At 56.7% G+C, this 21439-nt stretch overlaps 2 protein-coding genes across 4 annotated transcripts; one reads left to right on the forward strand and one right to left on the reverse strand.

Moving 5' to 3' along the window:
• The first annotated feature begins 546 nt into the window (after positions 1 to 546).
• Positions 547 to 10244, forward strand: MPI (mannose phosphate isomerase). 3 transcript variants are annotated; one of them, XM_044450504.1, is made up of 8 exons: positions 547 to 601; positions 5359 to 5486; positions 6246 to 6446; positions 6873 to 7014; positions 7616 to 7798; positions 8581 to 8754; positions 8917 to 9125; positions 9740 to 10244. In XM_044450504.1, exons 3-8 carry the CDS (start codon positions 6252 to 6254, stop codon positions 9956 to 9958), a joined length of 1122 nt encoding a protein of 373 aa, XP_044306439.1. In that variant the 5' UTR covers positions 547 to 601; positions 5359 to 5486; positions 6246 to 6251; the 3' UTR covers positions 9959 to 10244. The 3 variants fall into 3 exon arrangements, with proteins under 3 accessions (XP_044306439.1, XP_044306438.1, XP_044306437.1); XM_044450503.1 differs by lacking the exon at positions 547 to 601 and adding an exon at positions 1763 to 1818; XM_044450502.1 differs by lacking the exon at positions 547 to 601 and adding an exon at positions 2159 to 5271.
• Positions 10245 to 13380: 3136 nt separating this feature from the next.
• Positions 13381 to 21158, reverse strand: FAM219B (family with sequence similarity 219 member B). The gene is made up of 6 exons (XM_044450600.1): positions 20749 to 21158; positions 19164 to 19260; positions 18556 to 18646; positions 17268 to 17345; positions 16860 to 16908; positions 13381 to 16402 (listed from the first exon to the last, which is right to left on the reverse strand). The coding sequence occupies exons 1-6, from the start codon at positions 20965 to 20967 to the stop codon at positions 16247 to 16249; spliced, it is 690 nt and encodes a 229-aa protein (XP_044306535.1). The 5' UTR covers positions 20968 to 21158; the 3' UTR covers positions 13381 to 16246.
• Between the last annotated feature and the right edge of the window lie 281 nt (positions 21159 to 21439).

Consider the following 21439-nt stretch of genomic DNA (forward strand, 5'->3'; position numbering starts at 1 on the left):
GGAGGACGGGGGAGCCGGGCGCCGTGCGCATGTGCAGCTGGCCGGGCGAGAAGAGGAACGCGAATGAGAACAGCGGAGAGTTGACGCCTGTGGGGCATGCGCACTGAGCCACAGCCAACCTCATTACCGTAGTGCGCTATGTAGTGCGCGACCCCATGTCTGTTCGCTAGGTAAGTGCGGATGGGGCAGTGGCTGTAATTATTTGTACAGTGCTTCGTACCAGCGATGAGAGGAGACAACGGAAGGTAGAGAACTCTTCCATTTTAAGGCATCTCTGTGGTAGAGAACACTACTTTTCAATTTAAATATCACGTTTCGTTTTTATACCACCCAATAGATGGTTTACTAAAAATATAACCCTAAAATGAAAGCAGGGTATTTAAAATCTTAACATACAACATTTAAAAACAGCTTTTGCAGGAAGGTACTGGGATCTGATAAAACAACTGCTACTGAAAGCCCCATTGTGTGCTGTGAATAGTCAGGGATTATGGCAAAGGCTTAGCTTGATGTCGGCGGAACGACAGGCACCGGGCGGACCTCTGTGCGAGAGCAGCTAAGCACCAGGACGGCCCCTCTTGCTGCCCCTCGGATCTTCCAGGTATTTATTACAGCTCAGGTGTACGCATAAATCATAACTGCAATTGTTTAAATAGTTTATATCCGACATTTCTGTCCCACCTTTTAAGGTGGTGCTGGGCAGAATCAATCTACATCAAAGCATGACTAAAATACAATAGAATTATCAGATCTATATACTGCATTTCCATCTAATGCGGCATACCTCATTCTCATACTCTAACACAGGTAAGAAAAAGCAGCATTAGCATCACAACAGGTAATATCCAAAGAAAACACCCATAATTACAACCTGCCCACAACTTTCTTGAGCTGGTTATCACCTGAAACCAAACATCTATTAAAGATACTAGGGAAACATGGGGGGGGGGGGCATTCCAAAATCAGGAGACCACCATTGGGAAACGATTCATCCCCGGTAGCTGCCCAATGGACTGCTGAAAGAGAGGCCAAATGTGGATTCACCTTGGCACTTCCTGACACCAGAAGCCAAAATGGCTAATACGATTATCTCACAGAACTTATTTCTAATTAAACATGCCCATGATTAGTCTGGCAGCCAGAATAACAGCAATATCATGATTCATTGGCCAGTACACGCAAATCACGGGACGTCGCTCCTCCTGTTGGACCATCCTGCCCTTCAGACGGGTGGGGGCCCATCCCCTGGAGAGCGCTGAGCAAACTCAGCGAGAACACCCATTCGTTGCGGCTTCCTTGATGGTGCGGAGCCTAAATCTCAGTCCAGTTGCCAGCATATATATTCATGCAGAGCTGCCCAGTATGAACACATATAACTGATGCAGAGCTGCCCAGTATGAACACGTATAACTGATGCAGAGCTGCCCAGTATGAACACGTATAGTTGATGCAGAGCTGATACATAGTTATATATACATATACATACATATACATACACATATATATATATATAGAGAGAGAGTTTCTCACACACACACACACACACACACAGAGAGAGAGAGAGAGAGAGTGGATGCAGGCACAGCGCCCACGCGTGCGGCGGCTCATGGCAGCGAGCGGGGCGGCCCGGGGGTGGGGGGGGCGCCGACTGGGGCCGAGCCGGGCCTGACCGGCTGCCGCCGCTGCGCCGCGCAGGGACGCCAGAGCGGAGCGAGGCAGCGCCTTTCCCGCCGGGCGCCGGGGACGCGGAAGGGGCGTGTCGGAGCGGCGGCGAGCGAGCGAGGCCGGGCGTCGGCGGCAGGATGGCGGAGCTGCGCGGTGAGTGAGTGCGGGCGGGCGGGCCGGGGGGGCTCCGGCGGGACATCGCTGGATCGGGGCCCTGCGCGCGGCACGGGCACCCCCCGTGGCAGAGCTGCCCCCGCTGGCGCGACCTCGGGCCCCGCTCGGAGGGCAGGTGGGAGCCCGCGGCCCTTGCGGGGGCCGGGAGCCTCTGCCTGCCTGCCGCGCGGCCCGGCCCCGGCCCCGGCCCCGGCCCCGCCGCTGGCGCGCACGGCTCCGCCGAGGAGGCGAGGCCAGCGGAGCAGAGCCGGCCGGGCCGGCGGCGAGGGATGCTTGGCTCCGCGGGTCTGTGCGTGCGCGTGTGCACGGGCGCGTTTCCGTGTGCGTGCCCGAATGGGCCCTTTCCGCTGCTGGCTCATCGCAAGGCGGACTCCGGGCCACTGTGTATGCAAGGATGGCCGCTCGGAAGGCAGGGAGGAAGGCATGTCCTACATCGGAAAAGCACGGCCTTTCTGATCCGCGTGTGGCGGCCGTGCCCGGGCGCCGGGGATCCCAGGCTGATGCCCAGGCGCTGCCGGTCATGGCTGGCAGCTTCCAGGCCCCTGCTGGCCCTCCTTTTCCCAGTTCTTTATCTAAGCAGATTTCAGCCGGAGGGTCGTGCAAACAGAGGCCACCTTCCAGAAGAGGACTGGCCCTTGTAAAGTTACTTGGGGACACCTCCTGTAGGTTTTAGCAGCTAGTCTTTGGAAGGGGTTCCAGCAGAGATGCGAAAATCAGGACACAGTGCTGGCTGGAGAGCAGTTGTAGGGTTGTCTTCTGTGTAAACATGCAGTGCATTGTGCCCCCTTTAAGCTGCAAGGACATTTGCCCTTCTTTGCAACGGGTCAACACGGAAGGTGGTTGGCGGTCCGTGCGGCAAGGAGGGGCTTTACGCAGCCCTGATTCTGTACATCCGTGGATGTGCAACGAGCGTTTGCGTATTGTTGGCCCCTGGCACCACGCAGGCGAGTGCTCCAGGTGGTGGCACACCAACCTGCTTGTACCCTCAAGGGGACAGATGTTCCTCTTGCAGTCCTAGGTGCTGGCCAGCGGATCCTGGAGGTTGTAGGACTTTCTTTGCTCTAAGAGTGCATACGGTTGCGCCCTGAGGCATTTTAGCAACCCTAAAGACTGTGTACAGCGAGCTGATGCTGTGGGAATAGCCCAGTTTGCCTGCTGTGGTATTTTCGGCGCGCATCTCTAGCGATCTGCAGGAAACGGGTGCAGTCGAAGCACCTCGCTTGCGACGCAAGGATGCTTAGGATGGAACAAAACCACCGGCATTCAAGATGACATGCAGGGGTGAAATAGCGCCACAGGAGAGACACAAGCAAAAGTTGGCGAGCTGTGTGTCAATTCCTTTCCCCAGGCTGAGAAAAAAGGCAGCACCTGTTGCCATGGATATTATGAAGTTCTCTCTCTCTGCTGAAGCTTTTCGGGACACAGACCCTGAGGCACTTCCTGGGAGAGCGGGGAGGGACCAAGCTGCTTCAGTGAAGCAAAGCTTCGTTCTCACAGCAAAAGCAACTCTTGCCTACAGAATGACTGGGGCGAGCCATGCTAAAGAACCGCTCGCTGCTGGTGCTCTTCGTAACAAGCTGAAGGCCCTCAGGCCTCAGCATCACACCCCAAAAAACTATTCTGGCCTTTGACACTAGGGAGCGTTATCACACGATCTGTTAAACTGTCATAACTTCCTAAGCGTTGTTTTGGTGGAACCCTTCAACCAACGGCAGCATGCATTTGTGCTTGCGCATTAACTTATAAAATGCAAAGTTTTCTGCTGAACCACTGGGAAATTTGGGGGGAGTAAATTTTCCTCTCCACATAGCTGCTCCCTGCTTGGACGTGGCTTCGGCTACCTTGGTCTGGCTGGACGGCCCATGGTGGGAGCGCCAGGACTTATTTCTGTCTGAGCACGCCGTGGGATCGCTCCCCTCGTTGCTTTTCTCTGCCAAAATCTCTTCTTCAGCCCAACTGTTAAAACATTTGGAGATTCTCTGAGCACCTGCACCAAAGATTTGTGGACATTTCCCCTGTCTAAATGTGGTCAGGATTGCTTCCTCGGGGAAGCCGTGGCAGGTGGATAAATGGAAGGGATAGCCCCCCACCACCCCAATGTCCTCAATATGAGTTTGTGTTTCTGCATGCATGGGTTTTCTATGGGATTTTCTGCTAGGGGAAGTGGAGATGGCCACCGATTTGGATGGCTTTAAAAGGGGAATGAACAGTTTCGTGGAGGAGGCGGCTGTCAGTGGCTACTAGCCTTGCTGGCCACATGCGACCTCTGTTACCAAGGAGTGGCCTGCCTGCTACACCCGGTGCTGAGGAGCTTGGGCAGGAAGTGGTCTTCCACCAATCCTGCCAGAGGGATGGCTGTGAGCAGCTGGTTTGCCACCATGTGTACGGAGCGCTGTACTAGATGGACGTTGGCCCTGATCCAGCAGGACGTTCCTTATGTTCCTGTGTATATTTCTGATTGATCCCGAAACTTCGGGTGCTTTTTCACAAGGTATGTGGGTGTTTATTTAGTGGGGGGTTGTAGAAGAGGTTGCCTTACTGCCGGCAGGGTATGCCTGGCACCCCCGGGACACGCTGGCCTGCACAGCGCCTCTTGCCATTCTCAGATTAGATAGGTCAGGCATGAAAAGATGGCCTTTAAAAGCATCCCAGCTATTTATAGTGAACGGCGTGTCCCAGACATCCCCGCTCTCCGACGAAAATACGGAAGTGGAGGGTGGCTTGTCAGAGAAGATCAAAGCAGAGAAGAGATGGCCAGGGAGAGACTTGTTCACACAGACAGTTTATCCCGGGAAAAAGTCGGCCTCTTTCTGGTTGAGGGATTATTTCGAGGCTGAAGTGAGCGGAAGGTGAATGAGCAACCCCAAGGAGAAAGCACTGAATCGATCTTTCTCTGGCCTGTGAGAAGCCAATGGAACTAGAGCTGCTATTTCCGGAACTGGCATTCAATACCCTCCTTAAGTTTGAGACTACAGGCTCCATCTGCTCCAGCCAGGACAGCCGTAGTCAGGGATGATGTAACCCGCAGTCCCAAAGTGTTGGATGGGGTCTCAGCAGGCCCGTTGTAGTTTCTGCACAGACACGAAGCTCACGGGATAACTTTGGGCCGGTCGTGGCCTCCCAGCCTATCCTACCTCACAGGGTTGTTGTGGAGATAAAATGGGGAGGAAGAGGCCCTTGTAAGCTACCTTGGGCTCCTCACAAGAACATAAACAAGCCCTGCTGAATCGGACGAAGGTCCATCTGATCGCACGGTGCCCAGCCCACTGCTCGGGGGAAACTCACGACCCAGGAAGGAAGGAAGGACAGACGGAAGGCCAGAAATGCAGTGCTGGATAAATCAAGACGCCGTGTCCTGCGGGAGGAGGCTAGGCAAGCTCGTCCCGCTGGAGGACGGTCAGGTGGCCCGGGAGCCCCTCTGCAGTGGCGCTGGTGAGTCTGTCAGCAGTAGGCGCGATGCCGCGTGACTGTGACTGCCGTCCTTGAGTAACCGCTCGTCTCTGTGCTTTGTCCGCGCAGTGTTTCCCCTCGCCTGTGCTGTGCAAAATTATGCGTGGGGCAAGCTGGGCCAGGAGAGCGAGGTAGCCAAGCTCTTGGCAAGCAGCGACACCCTGGTGCGGATTGACCCCGACAAGCCGTACGCGGAGGTAAGGGCCTGCCCCCCGTGCCCAGGTGCCACCAGGGGGTGTACCCCCGCCCGCCTCCCAGGCCCCACACCAAGGCAGCACTGCCCTCCCTATGCAGCCTGGTGGAACTGGAAGCCTGAGGGAAGCCCTCTGGTTTTCCTCTCCATCCAAAGCTGCCGCCGGGGGGCCCCATCCTCAAAAACCAAGCCCGGGTACCACTTTTGTCTCCAGGTGCTGTTTGTCTTGTGGGACTCTAAGAAGCAGATTTATTGTGGCATCCGGCTCTTGCAGACTTGACTCTGCAAAGCTTACGCCGCAATAAATCTGCTGCCCTGCAATGCTACATCTGTTCAGACAGAGGGAAAACAGTAATTCCCAGCATCCCCCAGGCAGTACTGGAATTTATGTTCTTGTCTGAAGATGTACGGAATGGCCCCCTTCGTCTTTTTGAAGTGCCCAAATGCTTTTCGTCGCTCCTGATATAATAGACTTAAGCCTGCAGTCCTGTGCCCGCTCTCCCGGTGGAGATGTCAGTGGAACTTAATGGGCCTCCATTTTGTGTAGGACTGCAGTGTGAGTTGTTATACCTGAACCTTGAGAGCTACTTGCGCCATTATTTTATTTATTTTTATTTATTTATTTTTCGATTTAGATCCTGCCTTTTTCCTACAAAGGGCTCAAGGCAAGCTTAAACTAGTTTAAGGGAAACGATTATTTATTTATTTAATGTCTTTATATTGTGATTTATATCCGTGTCGGTCTCTCTCTCCCACCCGCTAGCTCTGGATGGGGGCGCACCCCAAGGGAGATGCCGTGATCCTGGATAACCGCATCCCCCAGAAGACCCTGCGGCAATGGATCGCAGACAACCCGGGGTGCCTGGGCTCAAAGGTGAAGGACACCTTCCAGGGGCAGCTGCCGTTCTTGTTCAAAGTGCTGTCGGTCAACACGGCCCTGTCCATCCAGGCCCACCCCACCAAGGTAAGGCCAGCGCCTTGCGGGCCGCTGCCCGGGGACCGTCCTGCTCGTGCCTCGCTGTGGGAAACGCTGCACTGGCTCTCGGAGCAGACAGAGCGTGCCTGCAGTGTCCTGCAGGAGCACTGGCCGCAGGCTGAGGGCCAGTTGGCAGTGCTGCGCTTGGCGCCAAAGGGTTGGATCCCACGGACCGCTTCTCCGGAAGGGAGCCTCTCCGGCGCAGCCGCAGGCTTCTTCTTACGGACAATGCCAGGCTCTTCAGAGCGGTGGCATGGCAGCTCCTGCTCCGTGCCTCTGTCCCCGCCTGCGTGGCATGGTCCTGGTGGGCTTCGTGGCCCTCGTGGCCCTCGTCTGTCCTGGGCTTCCACCAGCCAAGGGGACTAGCGCCGAGGCTGGGACAGGGCCCGGCTCTCAACTCCCCTTCCTTCCCAGGAGCTGGCAGAGAAACTGCACGCACAGAACCCGGACCACTACCCAGATGCCAACCACAAGCCAGAGATGGCGATCGCGCTGACCCCCTTCGAGGGCATGTGCGGTTTCCGGCCTGTTGAAGAGATTGTGGCTTTCCTCCAAAGTAAGCTTGTGACAGAAAGGGAAGGCCACCTGTCGTGGCATGACGCAAGATACACATTTCTTAGAGCAGGATGGAGGTACTTGTAGGCCGCAACATCTGGGGGGCCTCAGCTCCCCTCGCCCCTCACCATTGGCTGTGTTGGGTACGGCTGGCGAGAGGCATAGGCCGAAACACCTGGAGGGCCACACGCTGCCCACCCTGGGCTGTGCCTGAGGCAGAGCGCTCTGGCCATAGAAATTAAATGAAGCAATGACCCTCTTGGAACGACTTGGGGCCGAGATTCGGACGTTTTGCACCGATCACAGCCCCTCCGCTCCATGTACCTCCCAACCCATATGCTGCTGAAATAGTCTCGCAAGGACTTTCCCTAAAGCAGGGCTTTTGAACCACAGACCAGGTCCAGCCTGCTCGGGGCTCCAGCCCCATCCGCCAGGCACCCACCCCAGCAGCCCCTCCCTGCCCTCCGAAGACCAAGTGTTGGGCGGCCGCCTGGCCTTTGCCCAGGCCCCCCCATTCCAAGCCGCTGGAGGGCACATGGAAGGTCGGGTGCAGTCTTGCAGGCGTGTGGAGGCCACGAAGGCTGACCTGTGTCTTCCTGCAGATGTCCCCGAATTCCGGGCCCTCATTGGGAATGTGGCGGCCGAGCAGCTGGAGCGCAGCGTCGGCAACGACCCCCGGGGTGTGACCGCCGCGTTGCGTGTCTGCTTCACCCGGATGATGAAGAGTGAGAAGAAGGTCTTTGTGGACCAGCTCAATATGCTGGTGAAAAGGATTTCCCAAGAAGGTTGGTTCTGCGTGGGACCAAGACTCTTCCTCGTGTTCTAGAATAGGTTTCTCCAAGCATTCGGCTCCAGGGCTTTGGGCTGCGTCCACTTATTAGGTCCAGAGCTTCCCAGGGCTGCTTCTTGGAGATGGCAAGCCAAGCGCAGTGGGGCAGAGGGAAAGCAGGCCTGACACCGCAAGGCAGTTCTGCTCACAGAGCCCAACGCGGCTGGCAGGCTTCCGGTCGGGAGGCTGAGAGAGTCCCCATATGTGCCTGCCTGCCCCTCAAGATCTGGGGCAGAGGCCCTTCTCCCCTGCCCGCCCCTCAAGATCAGGGGCAGAGGCCCTTCTCCCCTGCCCGCCCCTCAAGATCTGGGGCAGAGGCCCTTCTCCCCTGCCCGCCCCTCAAGATCTGGGGCAGAGGCCCTTCTCTGGGAGCCCTCCCTGAAGGAGAGGAGGAGGGTGGCTGCCCGGAGAAGGGCCTTCTCTGTGATGGTGCCCCAGTTGTGGAATTTGCTCCCCAGAGAGGTAGGGCTGCCGCGGTCACTTTATTCTTTTCGGCACCAGGCTAAAGCCTTTTTATTTTCCCAGTGTTTTAAGATCTGGTTGTTTTAATTGGGGTTTGTCAGTTGGAATTTTTAGGGTGCTGTGTTTTATTTTACACTGTTGTGTTGTTACACCGTCCCAAGACTTTGGTAAGGCAGTCTAGAAAGGTTTTGAATGAATAGCAAGAGCAAACGACCCCGCCGGGAGGCTGCTGCAGGGCAGCTCTCCAGCCTCTCCTCACCTCCGCCTGTTCCTCAGCCGCCGCCGGGAAAGATACCTCCGCCAGCTGCGGGGAGCTCCTGCTCCGGCTGCACTCCCAGTACCCGGGAGACATCGGTTGTTTCGCCATCTACTTCCTGAATCGGGTCCTGCTGCAGCCCGGGGAATGCATGTTCCTGGGCGCCAATGAGCCCCACGCCTATCTCTATGGAGGTAAGCCAGCCCCGCCCCCCCCCCCCCAGGCTCTGCCTTAAGTACATAACGGATGGAAACTCAGCCAGTGCAGGTGGGGATGTGTGGGGGGGGCGGGGCGGGGGGGTGCCTTCCCAGGGACCCCCACCTGGCACGCCGGTCAGCCCCCTTCTGGTTCCGCAGACTGCATCGAGTGCATGGCCTGCTCCGACAACACCGTGCGTGCTGGCCTGACCCCCAAGTACATCGACGTCCTCACCCTGTGCGAAATGCTGAACTACACGCCGTCCCCCAGCAGCTCCAAGCTCCTGGCCCCCTCCCAGTGCCACCTGGACCCCTGCATCTGCCACTACGAGCCCCCAATCCCCGACTTTGCGGTCATGAGGATAGAGGTGAGCCCTGCTCTTCCCCTCCCCGATGTGGGGCCAGAGTCCACTGCTACAGAGGCGGTTCATTGTGTGTGGCCCCTTGCAGCCTTTTCCCAAGGATTTTAAGCTACACCCTCTCTTCTGGGTGTGCCTCCCTCTCCCATCTTCACAACTGCCCTGCAAGGTAGGCCGAGCCGAAAGAGCACGGTTGCCTTTGCAACCTTTCCGTGTGCACACAGCTCTAACCCCGTCCTTGGTCACCCATCCTACCTGTGACCTTTGGGCAAGGCCTTCCCACAGTCCTAGCTTTTCATTCTTCTTCGTACCACCCCAGGCCTTGTGCCGAAAGCATCAGCTTTGCAGGGGGAAGCGACAGACACACGTTTCGGCTGCTTTGTGTCCTTTGGTCCTCGGAAGGCTCTTCTCGGCGAGGGTGTGCCGGTGGCGTCCCGATCCGTTGTGGGGTTGCAGCCCAGTGCTTGCGACACAGTCACTGAAACCTCAGTTGAGCACGAGCTGCTGGAAACGAGCTCCAAAGCGCTTTGGAGGCCGAGGGAAGAATTCCAGCTCGGACGAGGGTCTCTGTCACCCCCTTCCTGCTTGAGCAGCGTTGTCCTGACTCTCGCTCTCCCTTGCAGATTCCTTCCTCCATCAAGATTTACCTTGTTTCGGCCATCGACTCGGCTAGCATCCTCCTGGTGGTGCGGGGAACCGCCGTCGGCACGTCCACCGCGGCCCAGTCCGACATAGCCCTCCGCCGGGGCACCGTGCTGTTCATCTCGGCCAACGAGAGTGTCTCCTTGCACCTGTCCAGCAACGAGGGGATGCTGCTCTTCCGAGCTTACTGCCCCTTGTAACGCGGGCCGCGCGCTCTTCCCGCCTTGCTGTGACTTGGCCTAGGATCAGTAGGAACTGGCTCGCGCCCGCCGTTGCACCCAGCACCAGAAGCCCAGCAGCATTAGGACTCGCCCCTCCTCTGTATTCCACCTTGGCTTTGCCCTGCTCCGCTGCACCGCCGGCTCGTTGTCGCCAAGCGTGGGGCAGGAAGCACGTGGGCGGGCGGCCGGCCCGCGTGAAGCTGTACCCCCCCCGCCGGCCAGCAGGCACGAAGGAGCAGTATTAAATTCCCCTGCACCAGTGTTCTGAGCTGCTGTGGATTGTTCATGGCCCGGCTTTCCCCCTACTTGGCTACGATTCCCAACATCCGCGGCCAGGTGTAGGATGGCACATCTCAGCAGCGCTTGTCTGGGCAGCTGGTGGTGCTCCAGATGTTTTCGCCTACAGCCCCCATCATGCCTCACAGAATCGTAGGAGAGTGGCGTTCATGGGGCCGTGAAGGCCATCGGGTCCAGCCCTCCGCTGCCGCTGGACACCACGCCGCCCCACCCCACCCCGTGGCTGCAGCTGATGGAAGCTGTGGGCCAAAACATCTGGCAGGATCCCAGCTGTCCCCCCCCCCCCCCCCCGGGGCCCTCCCAAGTTTCAGGCTTCAGCTTTCTCTCCGGCACTGCCAGTTGTCGGGAATCCTAGGAAGCGGCACCCAAAACACCTGGAGGGGGAGTCAGGGAAGCCCCCCATGCCTGGAGCTGCTTTTACGGGGCACGGGGCTGCATGAGCGTGGGCAGCCCGTGGCTCCCGTCCGACCTCTGCTCGGCGCCAACCCCAACGGCAGTGGGTGGTGGGCGCTCCCCCCGCTCTGAACTGGGACAGGTCCTGAGCAGCCACCTTCTCAGCTGGGCGATGAAGAGTCTGGTTTGCCCAGGCGCTCGAATGCTCCGGTGAAGCTAGGGCGAACGCGTGTGGAGGTTGCCCTCTGACCATTGCCGACGGCCGCGTTCCAGCGACGCACCCACGCACTCCTTGAGGGGAGCTTTAGACGCTTCCCATAATCTGGCAGTTTCCCTCCCGGATTGGGATCCTCCACCTCAGGGGTGAGGGGAGCAGCCCAACTTGTAACAGGATCCTTTAGTGAGCTTTGGGACTCGGCAACGGTTCGGATGGCGCGTCGTCGCCTGGCCTGTATCTTCCGGGCTGTGGCTTCAATTCTGTTCGTATTGCGAGCGGCAGTCCTTCCTCTGGCTTTGGGTGGGCAGAGCAAACGGTACAGGCAGGTGCCATCTGGAGGCTGATGCAGGTCTCCCGCATGGAGTCCTAGCTTAGCATGAGAGGAAGGCACTCCAGGTTAACCCTCTTCTCCTACACAAGCACCTGCAGGTGGGAAGCCTCCCCTTCCGCCTTGGGGCCTAGTTTGCCATGTTGTCCAAGCCGCACATGGCGTTTAAGCTTAGCTGGGCTTACTTTGAACAAGCCAGCTTCAGTTGCTACCGTTTGAAGTGGGCTTGTTTGAAAGCAGCTATAATTGACACAGTTTTAAAGTCTCTTTACAGTATTGAAATAGGAATTACAAATTCATTGAATCTGAAGTCGGGGCGGCTGGTCTTAAGGATTCTGTTCCATGATTTGTGCCTTGGAAGTTTGAAAAACCATCGAGTTGTGGTTTCACGGTTAGAGAAGACTACCAGTTTTGACTCCAGAAAGCACTTCCAATTTTCCATTTTAGATTTGATTTACTGTAGTTACACCGACAGCTCAAGTAGAATAAGAGGATTCAGCGGTGTGGGGTTGTCTCTGATGGAGACAGTACATCACTAGAAAAACCAAGATTCCTCTCTCAGCCTGCCCTGTGCTCCATGTATGGGTACATAGGGACAATAATTCTCAAAGAATGAAATGGGTGAAAATAGGAGCATGAGACACCGAACCGAAGTCTGGCCTGATTGCACAGAAGGAGCCACCCTGTGGACGCGGAGCAGGCCGGGGGGGTCTGGTCGTGGGTGCAAGGGGGAGTCCCCGGAGCCACATGTAGCCGCCTCGAGTTCTGTGCTGGGACACACGTGTAATCTCCCACTCAGGTAAATTGCCACTTCAAAGCCAAATGTAACGAATTTGCCAAATAAAGGAGACACTGCGGCCAACTACCCTTAAGAACTGCAGGCCTCTCGCATCTGTTCTTAGCCTCAAGATGATTTTCACAAGTGCTGCCCGAGTTGCACGTTTGTAAACTGAAATAGCCCACACGTTCCAAAAAAGGCGCTGCCAAGGAAAGTGCGATCCCCGTGAATCGAGCTGCCGGGTGGAAGAATTGAGAACCGCCCTTGCTGCTGCATGATCTTAAAATGCCAGTGTGGAGGTACCGATGAGTGTTCGCTTCCTCAAATTCCTCCTCCCCGTATCTCCCGGGAAGAAGCTCAAGAGGCCATGTTTCCTCTTCAAGGCTGTGCTCTTACATGCACTTACCTGGGAATAACCATGGACTGACTGTTCAATAGGCCCAGGAACACACGGCATCCTGGAGATGGTAGTTGCAACATGTACAGAGACGGAGGCGAAGATCTGTCACTTGGAAGATGAAGGAAGGGGGTGCTGCCTCCTGAAACCGCTTCAGAAAACACTTGGGGTCTCTGGCGCATCTCCGGGGCCTGGGAGACGGCCAGACGGACGGTCCTGGGCGGGCGGGCGGGCGGGCAGGCGTGAAGCTCTAGCGAACTGGGATGGCAGGGATCGGCGACCTGCTGCACAGCTCTCCGTGGAGAGACTCCCAGATCAAATCCTGAGCATCGCCAGTCCGCAGAGTCCCTGGCAGCAGATTCTTCTGTGCCAAGACCCTGATGCCGCCCAGAGCAGGCAATACGAGAGTACGGACACCCGTGATCTGAGCCAAAATAAGACAAACGACATGCACTAGTTCATCCCAGGGCTCTTACCGACCAGCATTTTCCAGCCTGGAACCCTCCAAATGGGTAGGAACACACTTTCCATCCTTCCCGGGCATCCTCGCTGGGAACGCTACGGCGTTTCAGTCCAACGCGTGGGGAGGGAACCTGAGTGGGAAAGGTGATCTGCTGCCTTTGGCCATGACGTTCGACTGAGAGCAGTCAAACGTGCGGCCTTGTCGATGTTGGGGCCTGCAGCACAGCCGGTGTGGCACAGCATGCAAGGGAGACGGACTGGGACGCAGGGAATCTTTATCCTAGTCCCCACCTGGGCAATAAGTTCACGGGGAAGGCTCTGCACCTTAGCCTCTTCCCAGGACTGTCCGCGAACGTAAGATGGAGAGGAATGACAAACACCAGCTTGGTTCATCACAAGGGGAAACAAGGTGGCACAAAACCGGGACAACAGGGTTTAGCCGTGAGCAACCGCACATTGCTCAGCCTGGTAGGAAGTAAGAGCCCACGGTGCGCCTCTCGGCACACAAACCGGTCACATGACAATACGGGACCGTGCAGTACGAGAATTTATTGGTACACGCTTCCCTTACTCAGGATGTACAAAACGGCGTAACAGACAGTTCTCCGTAAATACAATCATATTAAATATTGAGTAAGATTGTCCTTTGTGCATGTCAGCTCTATTATGTCAAAGAACGTTTTAATATGTTAAGGCAGGGCTGTTCACCCGCTACCAGGCAGCCTCGGATCTCCCCTCCACCTGAGACGTGCCTGTCGGTGGTGAACTGGTAGTTGTCTCTCTCTCCTTAGCCTGCTGGTGTTTCGGTGTACGCTCCACGCCTCCAAAGAGCACACCGTTAAAGCTTGTTGCAAAGAATATTTTTGGAATGAAGAGTTCAAACTTAGCCACGCGTCTCTACCTTCGGCGGCAGGGAAGCCACCTCTGGAGGGTTCTGCTGGCAAAGGACACGCCATCCAGCTCCCCAGTACAGAGAAGAGCACGACAGTCGACGGACACACAGCAGTTCTATCAGCAGCCGGCTTTAGCCGAGCACTTATGCCAGCATTTACCCTTTTAACTGAAGAGCTGCAGGAGTGCAGCTCCGGTCAACTCCACTTTCCGGAGGCATTTCCCAGCGGAACAGCAGGGAAATGCTGGGTTGCCCTAACGCAGCCTCTTCCCCAACCTCGTGCCTTCCAGACACGTTTGGACTGCAACACCAGAATTCCCAGTCAATGGCTCTGCGGGAGGGGAATCCTGGGAGTTGTGGTCCAAATGCTGCTGAAGGCCATTAGGCTGGGGAAGCCTGCACTCTTCTCTCCTGCCAAGAGCAACTCTTCTGTCTCCCACTCCCCACTTTTTTTTGAGAGAGCAAGCAAAGCAGAAACATCGTGCTGGGAAACCTTCAGATTCCCAAGCGCTCGTCCAAGAGGCGGCTGATGAGGTCTCCGTGTGTTCACACACACTTCGATTTAGGAGCGAGCCTCCGCGGGGCAAGCCAGCCAGGGCAACGCGCGGCTCCAGGCGGGTCGTGTCTACCAATTCCTGGGGTCCTTGAAGCAGCAACGGCCGCCGCCGGCAGCCAACAGGGCAGGAGTGTGGGGCATCACGCCCACAAGTGCCGCCGGAAGCGTCCGGGCCGCGGCTCATTTAGAGCACAGACGTTCGCGGCCAGCGGCGGTCCCCGACGTCCGGTGCACATTCCTGCTGCACCCCATAGCACGGGCTTGCCAAGACTGCCTGGAGCATCACACGTGGTGCATCAGTGGCCGGTTCCCCCAGCCCGAAGCTACCAGCACGCAGGGCTAGTCTGCCCCCAAAACGGTTTCCCCATTGGAAGAGGGACACCTGTGCCACTCCAGAGGTTCGGATGAGCCCCGGCAGACACTGCCCAAGTCAGAAGATCACAAGACCGGTAGGGCAGAAGAGCCAGGAGGCCACCCACTGCCCAGCCCGGGTCAGCGGGACTGACGATGCCGAGCGGCCCTGGCTTCTTCACGTCCTCCCCGTTCTCTGTGACAGTGACATGAAAGCAGCAACGCCGGTGCTTGTAGTGTAGGAGAGGCATCGCCAGAGAGGGGCCTGACTCTTGGCTCTCGCTGCCCACCGCCGCTCAGTACGGGTGGAAAAACGACCGGAATGCCGCCTCTCTGAAGTTCATGGGGGCGGGGGGAGACCATGCAGCGGGGAATGGACCACCCCTTCCCCCATGTGAAGCAGGTCATTACAAGTTGGGTTAGATGGGGCTTACGGTCAGTGGCAAAGCCTTCGACCGCCTCTCTCAGCCTCGTGCCCAGCAAGCGCGGTGGAAGTCGCTGCCCACGTGGAACCCGGAGGCCCCGAGCGGAGGAGGCTGTGCCGAGAAGTGCCACTGAGCCAGAACCCTGATCGCCTTGACGCACGCAACGCAAAACCGGATGCCCAAAGCTTACCTTGCCCTCGTCTTTCTCCGGCTCTGGAGAGTGGGAAAGGCAGAAAGACGCCAGCCTGGCTGAATCGCCACTAACTTCCAACCAAGACAACCGCGGCAGCAAATGACCCGGAATTGACTGTCAGCAACCGCCATCTTCCTCCGTGGCAGTGCCAGCCACCTCCTAAAGAAACGCAAATTTCACCACCGTGCCCCCCTGACAAGGAGCGCCAGCCTCCAGGGCAGGAGGGAGGACCGAACGGCATCTCGGCCTTTTGCGGGAAAATGCACCGATCTTCCCCTGCTTCAGGAGGCGTCTTTCACAAGTCTGGGACCCAACGGCCCGGGACCAACTGGAGATGGATGATAGAAAGATTCCTCCAAGGAGTGGGGCTGGCGGGGGCAGAACGGCCATCAGGGAGCGACGTGGGGTCCAAAGGACAGCCGAGCCCGCCGGATCCATCCTCTCCCTCCTAGGAAGGGGGCGCCACCGTGTCCCATCTGCACAGTCTCCACACCCTCCTAAGCTGAGGTGCTCCAGGCTCCTACACCCAACAGACCAAGAGAGTCCCCTTCTCCTGACCTTACGTGTTTGTTTGCTTTTTTGGTAAACTAGAATCTCTGCTGCCTTCGTTCACTTCCAGCATGAGTGCGTGCAGGGGTGCCAACGCTCCGCCTGGCCACTTCTCCCCTCCACTGTGCAGCGACCTCAGGACAAGGCCGGCCTCGCCCGCCCGCCCACCCACCCGCGGCCTCCTGAGTATTTGCCCGTAATGTCGTTCTATAGTGCACCACAGAAAGCCACTCTGAGAAGACGCTTGGCACCCCAAGCAAGTGCCGACAGTGCAAGGACGCGCCCATCCACCCGCCCAGGTGCCGGAGCACCCCTCCTCCCCCCCGCCCCACTCGTCCGACCCACGGTCCGGCGCTGGACGTGGCCGCTCCGCCGCGCGTCCAAGGGAAAGACCAAAGTGCCGCTTGCTTGACCTGTGCCGCCCCGCCCTTACTGGACGCAGCACGAGGGAGACTCCCCGAAGCAGCAGGCGCAAGGCGAGGACGACACGGGCTTGGGGGGGATGAGGTCGAGGTCCTCGTCGTCCGGGATTTCGTCCAGGTGATACCCGTCCTGCAGCAGCTGGCGGCTGAGATCCTGGTTGACCTGGGAAGCCCAAAAGGAGAGGTGAGAGGAGGACGTGAAGGTGTCTGCCGAACAACGGAATTGCAGGAACGGGAAAAAATGTACAAATCCTGCCCCCAAATGTAAATTTCCATGCTTCAGCCTGTGGCAAGAAATGCCCATTTTTGCTTGGTGGTTTTCACGTTTTGCTTTTCTCTACGACTAAATTTGTATAACATTTGGACAATAAAATATCTGCAGAATTGGTACGATTTGGTTTGAGGACTCACAGTCAGAACCCACGACTCGGATTAATAGAACTGCAAATTCATGGGAATCTGTGGTGGTTCTCCTGACGTCACTACTTATTTCCCGGAGTGAGCTTTTGCTCACCGCCACTGCAAGGCGCTACTGCAGGAAGCAAGAGTCAAACAAATCGACCCCAGCACAACGCCACACAATCTCCCAGCGCGCGGGAAGAGCAAAGCATCAGACTTGCCTCTGCAGAAGAGTAACCAGAGGAGCATCTAGATTCCAACTCGCCGTCACTAGGAAAAGAACATTGAGAGTCAGGACAAAAGGACATTTCCGGTTCCTGCTTCGCTGCCAAGAACCGGGCAGCTGTTCTGGCCACATCTGCAGAAGGTCTGCTGGATCAGACCAAACGCTTTATTTCATCCAGCATCCCGCTTCCCATGAGCCTCTATGCAGGACCTGCAAGCAGCGCCCCCCTCCTGCTCCTGCCCTCCAGCAGTGGGTCTTCAGACCGCCCTGCCTCTGAACGCGATGCTCCCGACAGCCATCCGACCCTCTAGGAATCTCCTTTAGGAAGCTGTTTCACCTGCTGGCTGGTGCGCTCACCTCACTGGCTTTTCCTACCCAGGAATGCCAGGCTAGCCCCGCTCACCTGTCAGAATCCAGGGACACCAAGGTTTCGTCAGAGGTCTGGCTGAGAGCAGCATAGCCCTTGTTGAACTTCACTGACCTGGGGAAAGAGGCGCCCAGTCAATACGAAGCATCCAGCGATACGGGCAGGTGCAGGGGAAGGGGACAGGCAGCGGGGCCGTGCTCTCGATGACAGGCTGTGTGAGGATGCGGGGGACCCAAGTATAAACTTTTAATGAACCACAAAATGGCCCTGAGCCAGCCAATTTGCCTCAGCCCAGCACACCCAACGGGGGTTACTGGGATGATACCGGAGAATTAAACAGTGAGGTCAAACACATACAATGAAAAAGAACTTGGGATGAGGCTGGGGAGGAAGAGAGGTGCCAAACAATGGTAAAACATAACGGCCATACTATGAAATAATACATGGATGGGGAAGTCCAAAACAGGGGTCTTCTGCATGCAGGACTCTGGGATGCCAAGCCCGGGGAATTCAGTCAATTCCCCCCACCCAAAACCCCCCAGACGTCCCTACGCCTGCCTATCCCAGGAGCTGTGGACACCAAGCGAGCAGCTTGCCTGGCAGGAGGTTGCTGCGACAGACGGCCTGGCAACGGGGATTCCTCGTTGGTGTCACCGCTGGCTTCATCTCTCTGGAGCAGGGAAAGCGAGTGACGAGCCGAGGGCCAGACCCAGCTCCCCCGAGATTCCACGTGCCCCCTGAGGCCCTCCAGGTGGCCATGCCCCCCTTCTGCCCCCACCCCCTTTTCCCGGCCACCAGTTGCCTCATGTCTTCTCGGCTTTGCGCCGTCTTTTCTCCCATCACGAAATCCCTTTTCTAAGGCTTAGTTACAGGCAGGACAAGAGTGAAGCTCCAACCTGTAGGCATCCGGGATATTTGTTCACCTCACCCCCTCTGACCTTTGGCCTCACTCAACCAGCAAAATGGAACTTGGGTCTTGGTCTGAAAGAGGCCCCTTAATATGCCCCAGAGCAAAGCATTCTGGGCAAACAGAGCAGCTCCATCAATTGCCAGTACCGTGACCTACAGGGGTTTGAGCCCCGGCTCCGGGGGGGGAGCCAAAGGCCATGCAGAAGCCACACTGGGGCCTCAAGTGGCCAGGCTGGAGACTAGCGCTGTTTCTCCTGCCCCCAGAGTCTGGGTGCTGCTCCTCGCTTCCCCAGCTTCCCGCAACAGATGCGGGGAACAGATGACGGAGCTGCTCTGCTTCCCGTATGCCTCGCACGCCGGGCGAGTCCGAAAAGCAACCGACACCGTTCACCAATGAAAGGGGAATGGCTCAGACCTTTTGGTTGCCGGCCTGGGCTGGTGCTGGACGGCTCCCGAGAGCACTCCCTTCTTCCTCAGCATCGCCTTCGCCATCTCGCGATGTTTCTCTGCAATTCAGATGGAGCCCCACCACAACGGGGCGTCAGCGAGCGTCACAAGCACCCAAGCCTGGAGGCCCGACTGCCTCCCATGAAACGCTCTTCTTGAGTCACTGCCACCCACAGGCCCAGTCACACAAATATTTACTAAACAGGGACAGCGGCTGGCAGGAATCTATCTCCCGCCAGCTCCACCTTGCACAGGATGATGGCCCTTCTGCCTCTAGTGAAAGACAGCCAAGAATAAAAACTAATAGGAAAAGGCAACATCAAAACTGGGCCCACTTTTGGGTAGATGCTTCAGGAGGGCCCCAAGTGACGCAGCCCTAGACAGAATGCACAAATAGGTTCCTCTTCCATTTGCATGATGGAGAATCTGCTCTAAAGCAGAACGGAGGGCTCAGAACAAGCCAGGGGCCATTTACACCACTGCTATTCTCTCTTCCTCTGAGGAACATTTCCTGGGTCCCACCCTCTCCAACTGGGGAGACATCGATAACGCGCAGGTGTTATGGTCGTGACTTACGCAATTTGTCTTGCAGAGAAGGAGCTCTGCTCATTATGTACGGCCCCCTTTTTTCCACCTGGGGCTGCCTGCTCGTCCTCTTCTTGTTCCTGTGCCCCTGTTTAGGAGGACAAGTTTTACGGCTCTTGAGCTGAACACTGTGAAGCCCCAAAAGGAATGCAACAAAATCACACAGGACTGCTTTCCTCCCTTTTATAACACCATTTTTTTCAGTGCTGCCCCCCCCCCCCGGTGTTTTATCTGTGTCTTTTCTTCCATTATATATGCTCTGTAGCTTTACTGTAAGCCACCATGGAAGAGTTTGTGATAAAGGAAAGGGTTACTTATAATCAACTTTCCTATTGATATATAATCATGTGATCTCTAAGCTCAACTCTCGCAATCAATCCATCAATTCACATAGAGGCATGCATGAAATGGGGATATATGAGATGGGGAAAGACTAGCTTCAGAGGCCAGCTCAGAGTCGACTCACTGAAATCACAGAATCATAGAACAGTAGAGTTAGAAGGGGCCTCTAAGACCTCCGAATTCAACCTCTGCTCAATGCAGGGTACCAAGTTAAAGAGAGATGGCTTTCCAACTGCCTACTGAATGCCCATGACTGATTTTTAAATCTCACTGATTTTAATCGATCTCCTCTAGGAAAGATTGAAACTGAATACAACCCAGACTTTCTTCAACTCATTAAATCACACACCCTGATCTTTAGTCTTTCTGGTCATGATTGCCAATACAGTGTTTCAATCAACAAAGCCCCCTTGTCAGGGCAACTGATCACACCTTTTCTTTAATCAGCACTCAACACAAATGCAGAGGTTAAAGACAAGGTGGCAGTTACAAAGATCTAGAGCGTACAAGGAGAGCCCTGAGTTTTCCCACACACTTGAGTTGCCTGCATGAGCAGCTTATTTGCACGTGGGCTTTTGCAGGTCAAGTTCGCGCCAAGTGCCATTTCCTTCAAGGTCTTGCTTCCCATGCCCGGCACCAAAAGCCACAAAGGGCAGGTAACAGGCTTACCCCAACAACAGTGGCCGAGGAAGGGAGACAAATGGGACAGGAAACCAACCTCCATAGCAGAGGACAGGAAACCAACCTCCAAATGGATATCTGACTCTTTCTGAAAGCTGTGCACAGAGCTTCCCAGTCATCTCGTTCTGTCTGCATTAATTGGCATGCTTAAAAGGTAAGGGACTAAGCAAGCTTCACTCCAGCTTTTTCTCCGCCTCGCCCCCACCCCCAACTTGTCCAAATGCAACTGCCTGGAACAGTCCAGAAAAGCCGTGAAGCGAAGGCTCATCATTGACAGTTCTAGTCACCTCTTTGACCAGACCTATGATGAGCCCTGCGGGATCACGCCAAGGGCGATCAAGCTCAGCATCCTGTTCACCCAGCAGCCAACCAGCTGCCCACAGGACACCCATATGCGGGTCAGGGTCAGGGTCAGTTCCCCTGCAACTGCTGTACATCAGCATCACCGCCTCTGAAGTACCAGAGCCACCAGGCCCAGTAGCTACTGAGAGCCATCCGGTTTCTCCTTGGCAGGAACTTTCAACCCAGCCCCAACACTGCAGTTGGCACAAACCGCTTTATTTAACAGATCCATGCACTGGATGCATTTGCTGCATTGCTGCGTGTTGTCGTCTCTCCCCTTAAAAAACAAAACAAAACAGCGAAACAAACCACAGCTGTATTTTGAAAGAAGATACGGTTTCCTCGGGGGCAAAACGCAAGTGCAGCCTCGGGGTGATGCAGGGCTGCTGTCTTGGACTACAGCGCCCCCCGCCGATGACTCACTGGCCATCGCGCTGGGAGTGATGGGCGCCACTGTGCGACAGAGCCAGGGCGGTGTGGTGGTGAAGAGCCTGGAACTGGGACTCGGGCGACCCGGGCTCGAGTCCCCGTTCGGCCATGGAGCCCGCTGGGTGAACTGGGCGAGTCACAGACGCTCGGCCCAGCCTACCTCGCAGGGTTGTTGTTGTTGTGGGGATAAGAGGGAGGAGGAGAAGGATGTCAGCTGCCTTGAGCCCCTTGAGGAAAAAGGCAGGATATACGTCGAAAAATAAACAAAACCCTGAAACACGTGGGAACTGCGGTCCCGCACGCACGGGGGGCAGGGCTGGGGAAGCGCCTCCCGGCGAGGGAGGGTCCCGGCCCGCGCCTCCCGGGGCACCGCGGCTAAGAGGCCGGGCGGCCTCCCGGGCGGGCGCGGCCCCCAGCCCAAGCCGGCCGCCGGCCCCCCGCCCCGCGAGCCCGCGGAGCCCCCCGCCTACCGG

Source organism: Varanus komodoensis, unplaced genomic scaffold, assembly GCF_004798865.1.
Source record: "Varanus komodoensis strain SLA01 unplaced genomic scaffold, ASM479886v1 scaffold67, whole genome shotgun sequence".
In the NCBI taxonomy this organism is placed as follows: Eukaryota; Metazoa; Chordata; class Lepidosauria; order Squamata; family Varanidae; genus Varanus; species Varanus komodoensis.

Excerpts from the sequence above, each read along its gene's own strand:
- MPI (XM_044450502.1), top strand. The coding sequence starts at position 5,163 with ATGCAGTGCTGGATAAATCAAGACGCCGTGTCCTGCGGGAGGAGGCTA. Across the intron at positions 5,272-5,358 it reads GCCCCTCTGCAGTGGCGCTG|TGTTTCCCCTCGCCTGTGCT; the intron begins GTGAGTCTGTCA and ends TTGTCCGCGCAG. Across the intron at positions 9,126-9,739 it reads TTGCGGTCATGAGGATAGAG|ATTCCTTCCTCCATCAAGAT; the intron begins GTGAGCCCTGCT and ends TCTCCCTTGCAG.
- FAM219B (XM_044450600.1), bottom strand. The coding sequence starts at position 20,967 with ATGGCCAGTGAGTCATCGGCGGGGGGCGCTGTAGTCCAAGACAGCAGC. Across the intron at positions 19,261-20,748 it reads TGGATCTGTTAAATAAAGCG|GGGCACAGGAACAAGAAGAG; the intron begins GTTTGTGCCAAC and ends CCTCCTAAACAG. Across the intron at positions 16,909-17,267 it reads GTGTCCCTGGATTCTGACAG|TGACGGCGAGTTGGAATCTA; the intron begins GTGAGCGGGGCT and ends TTCTTTTCCTAG.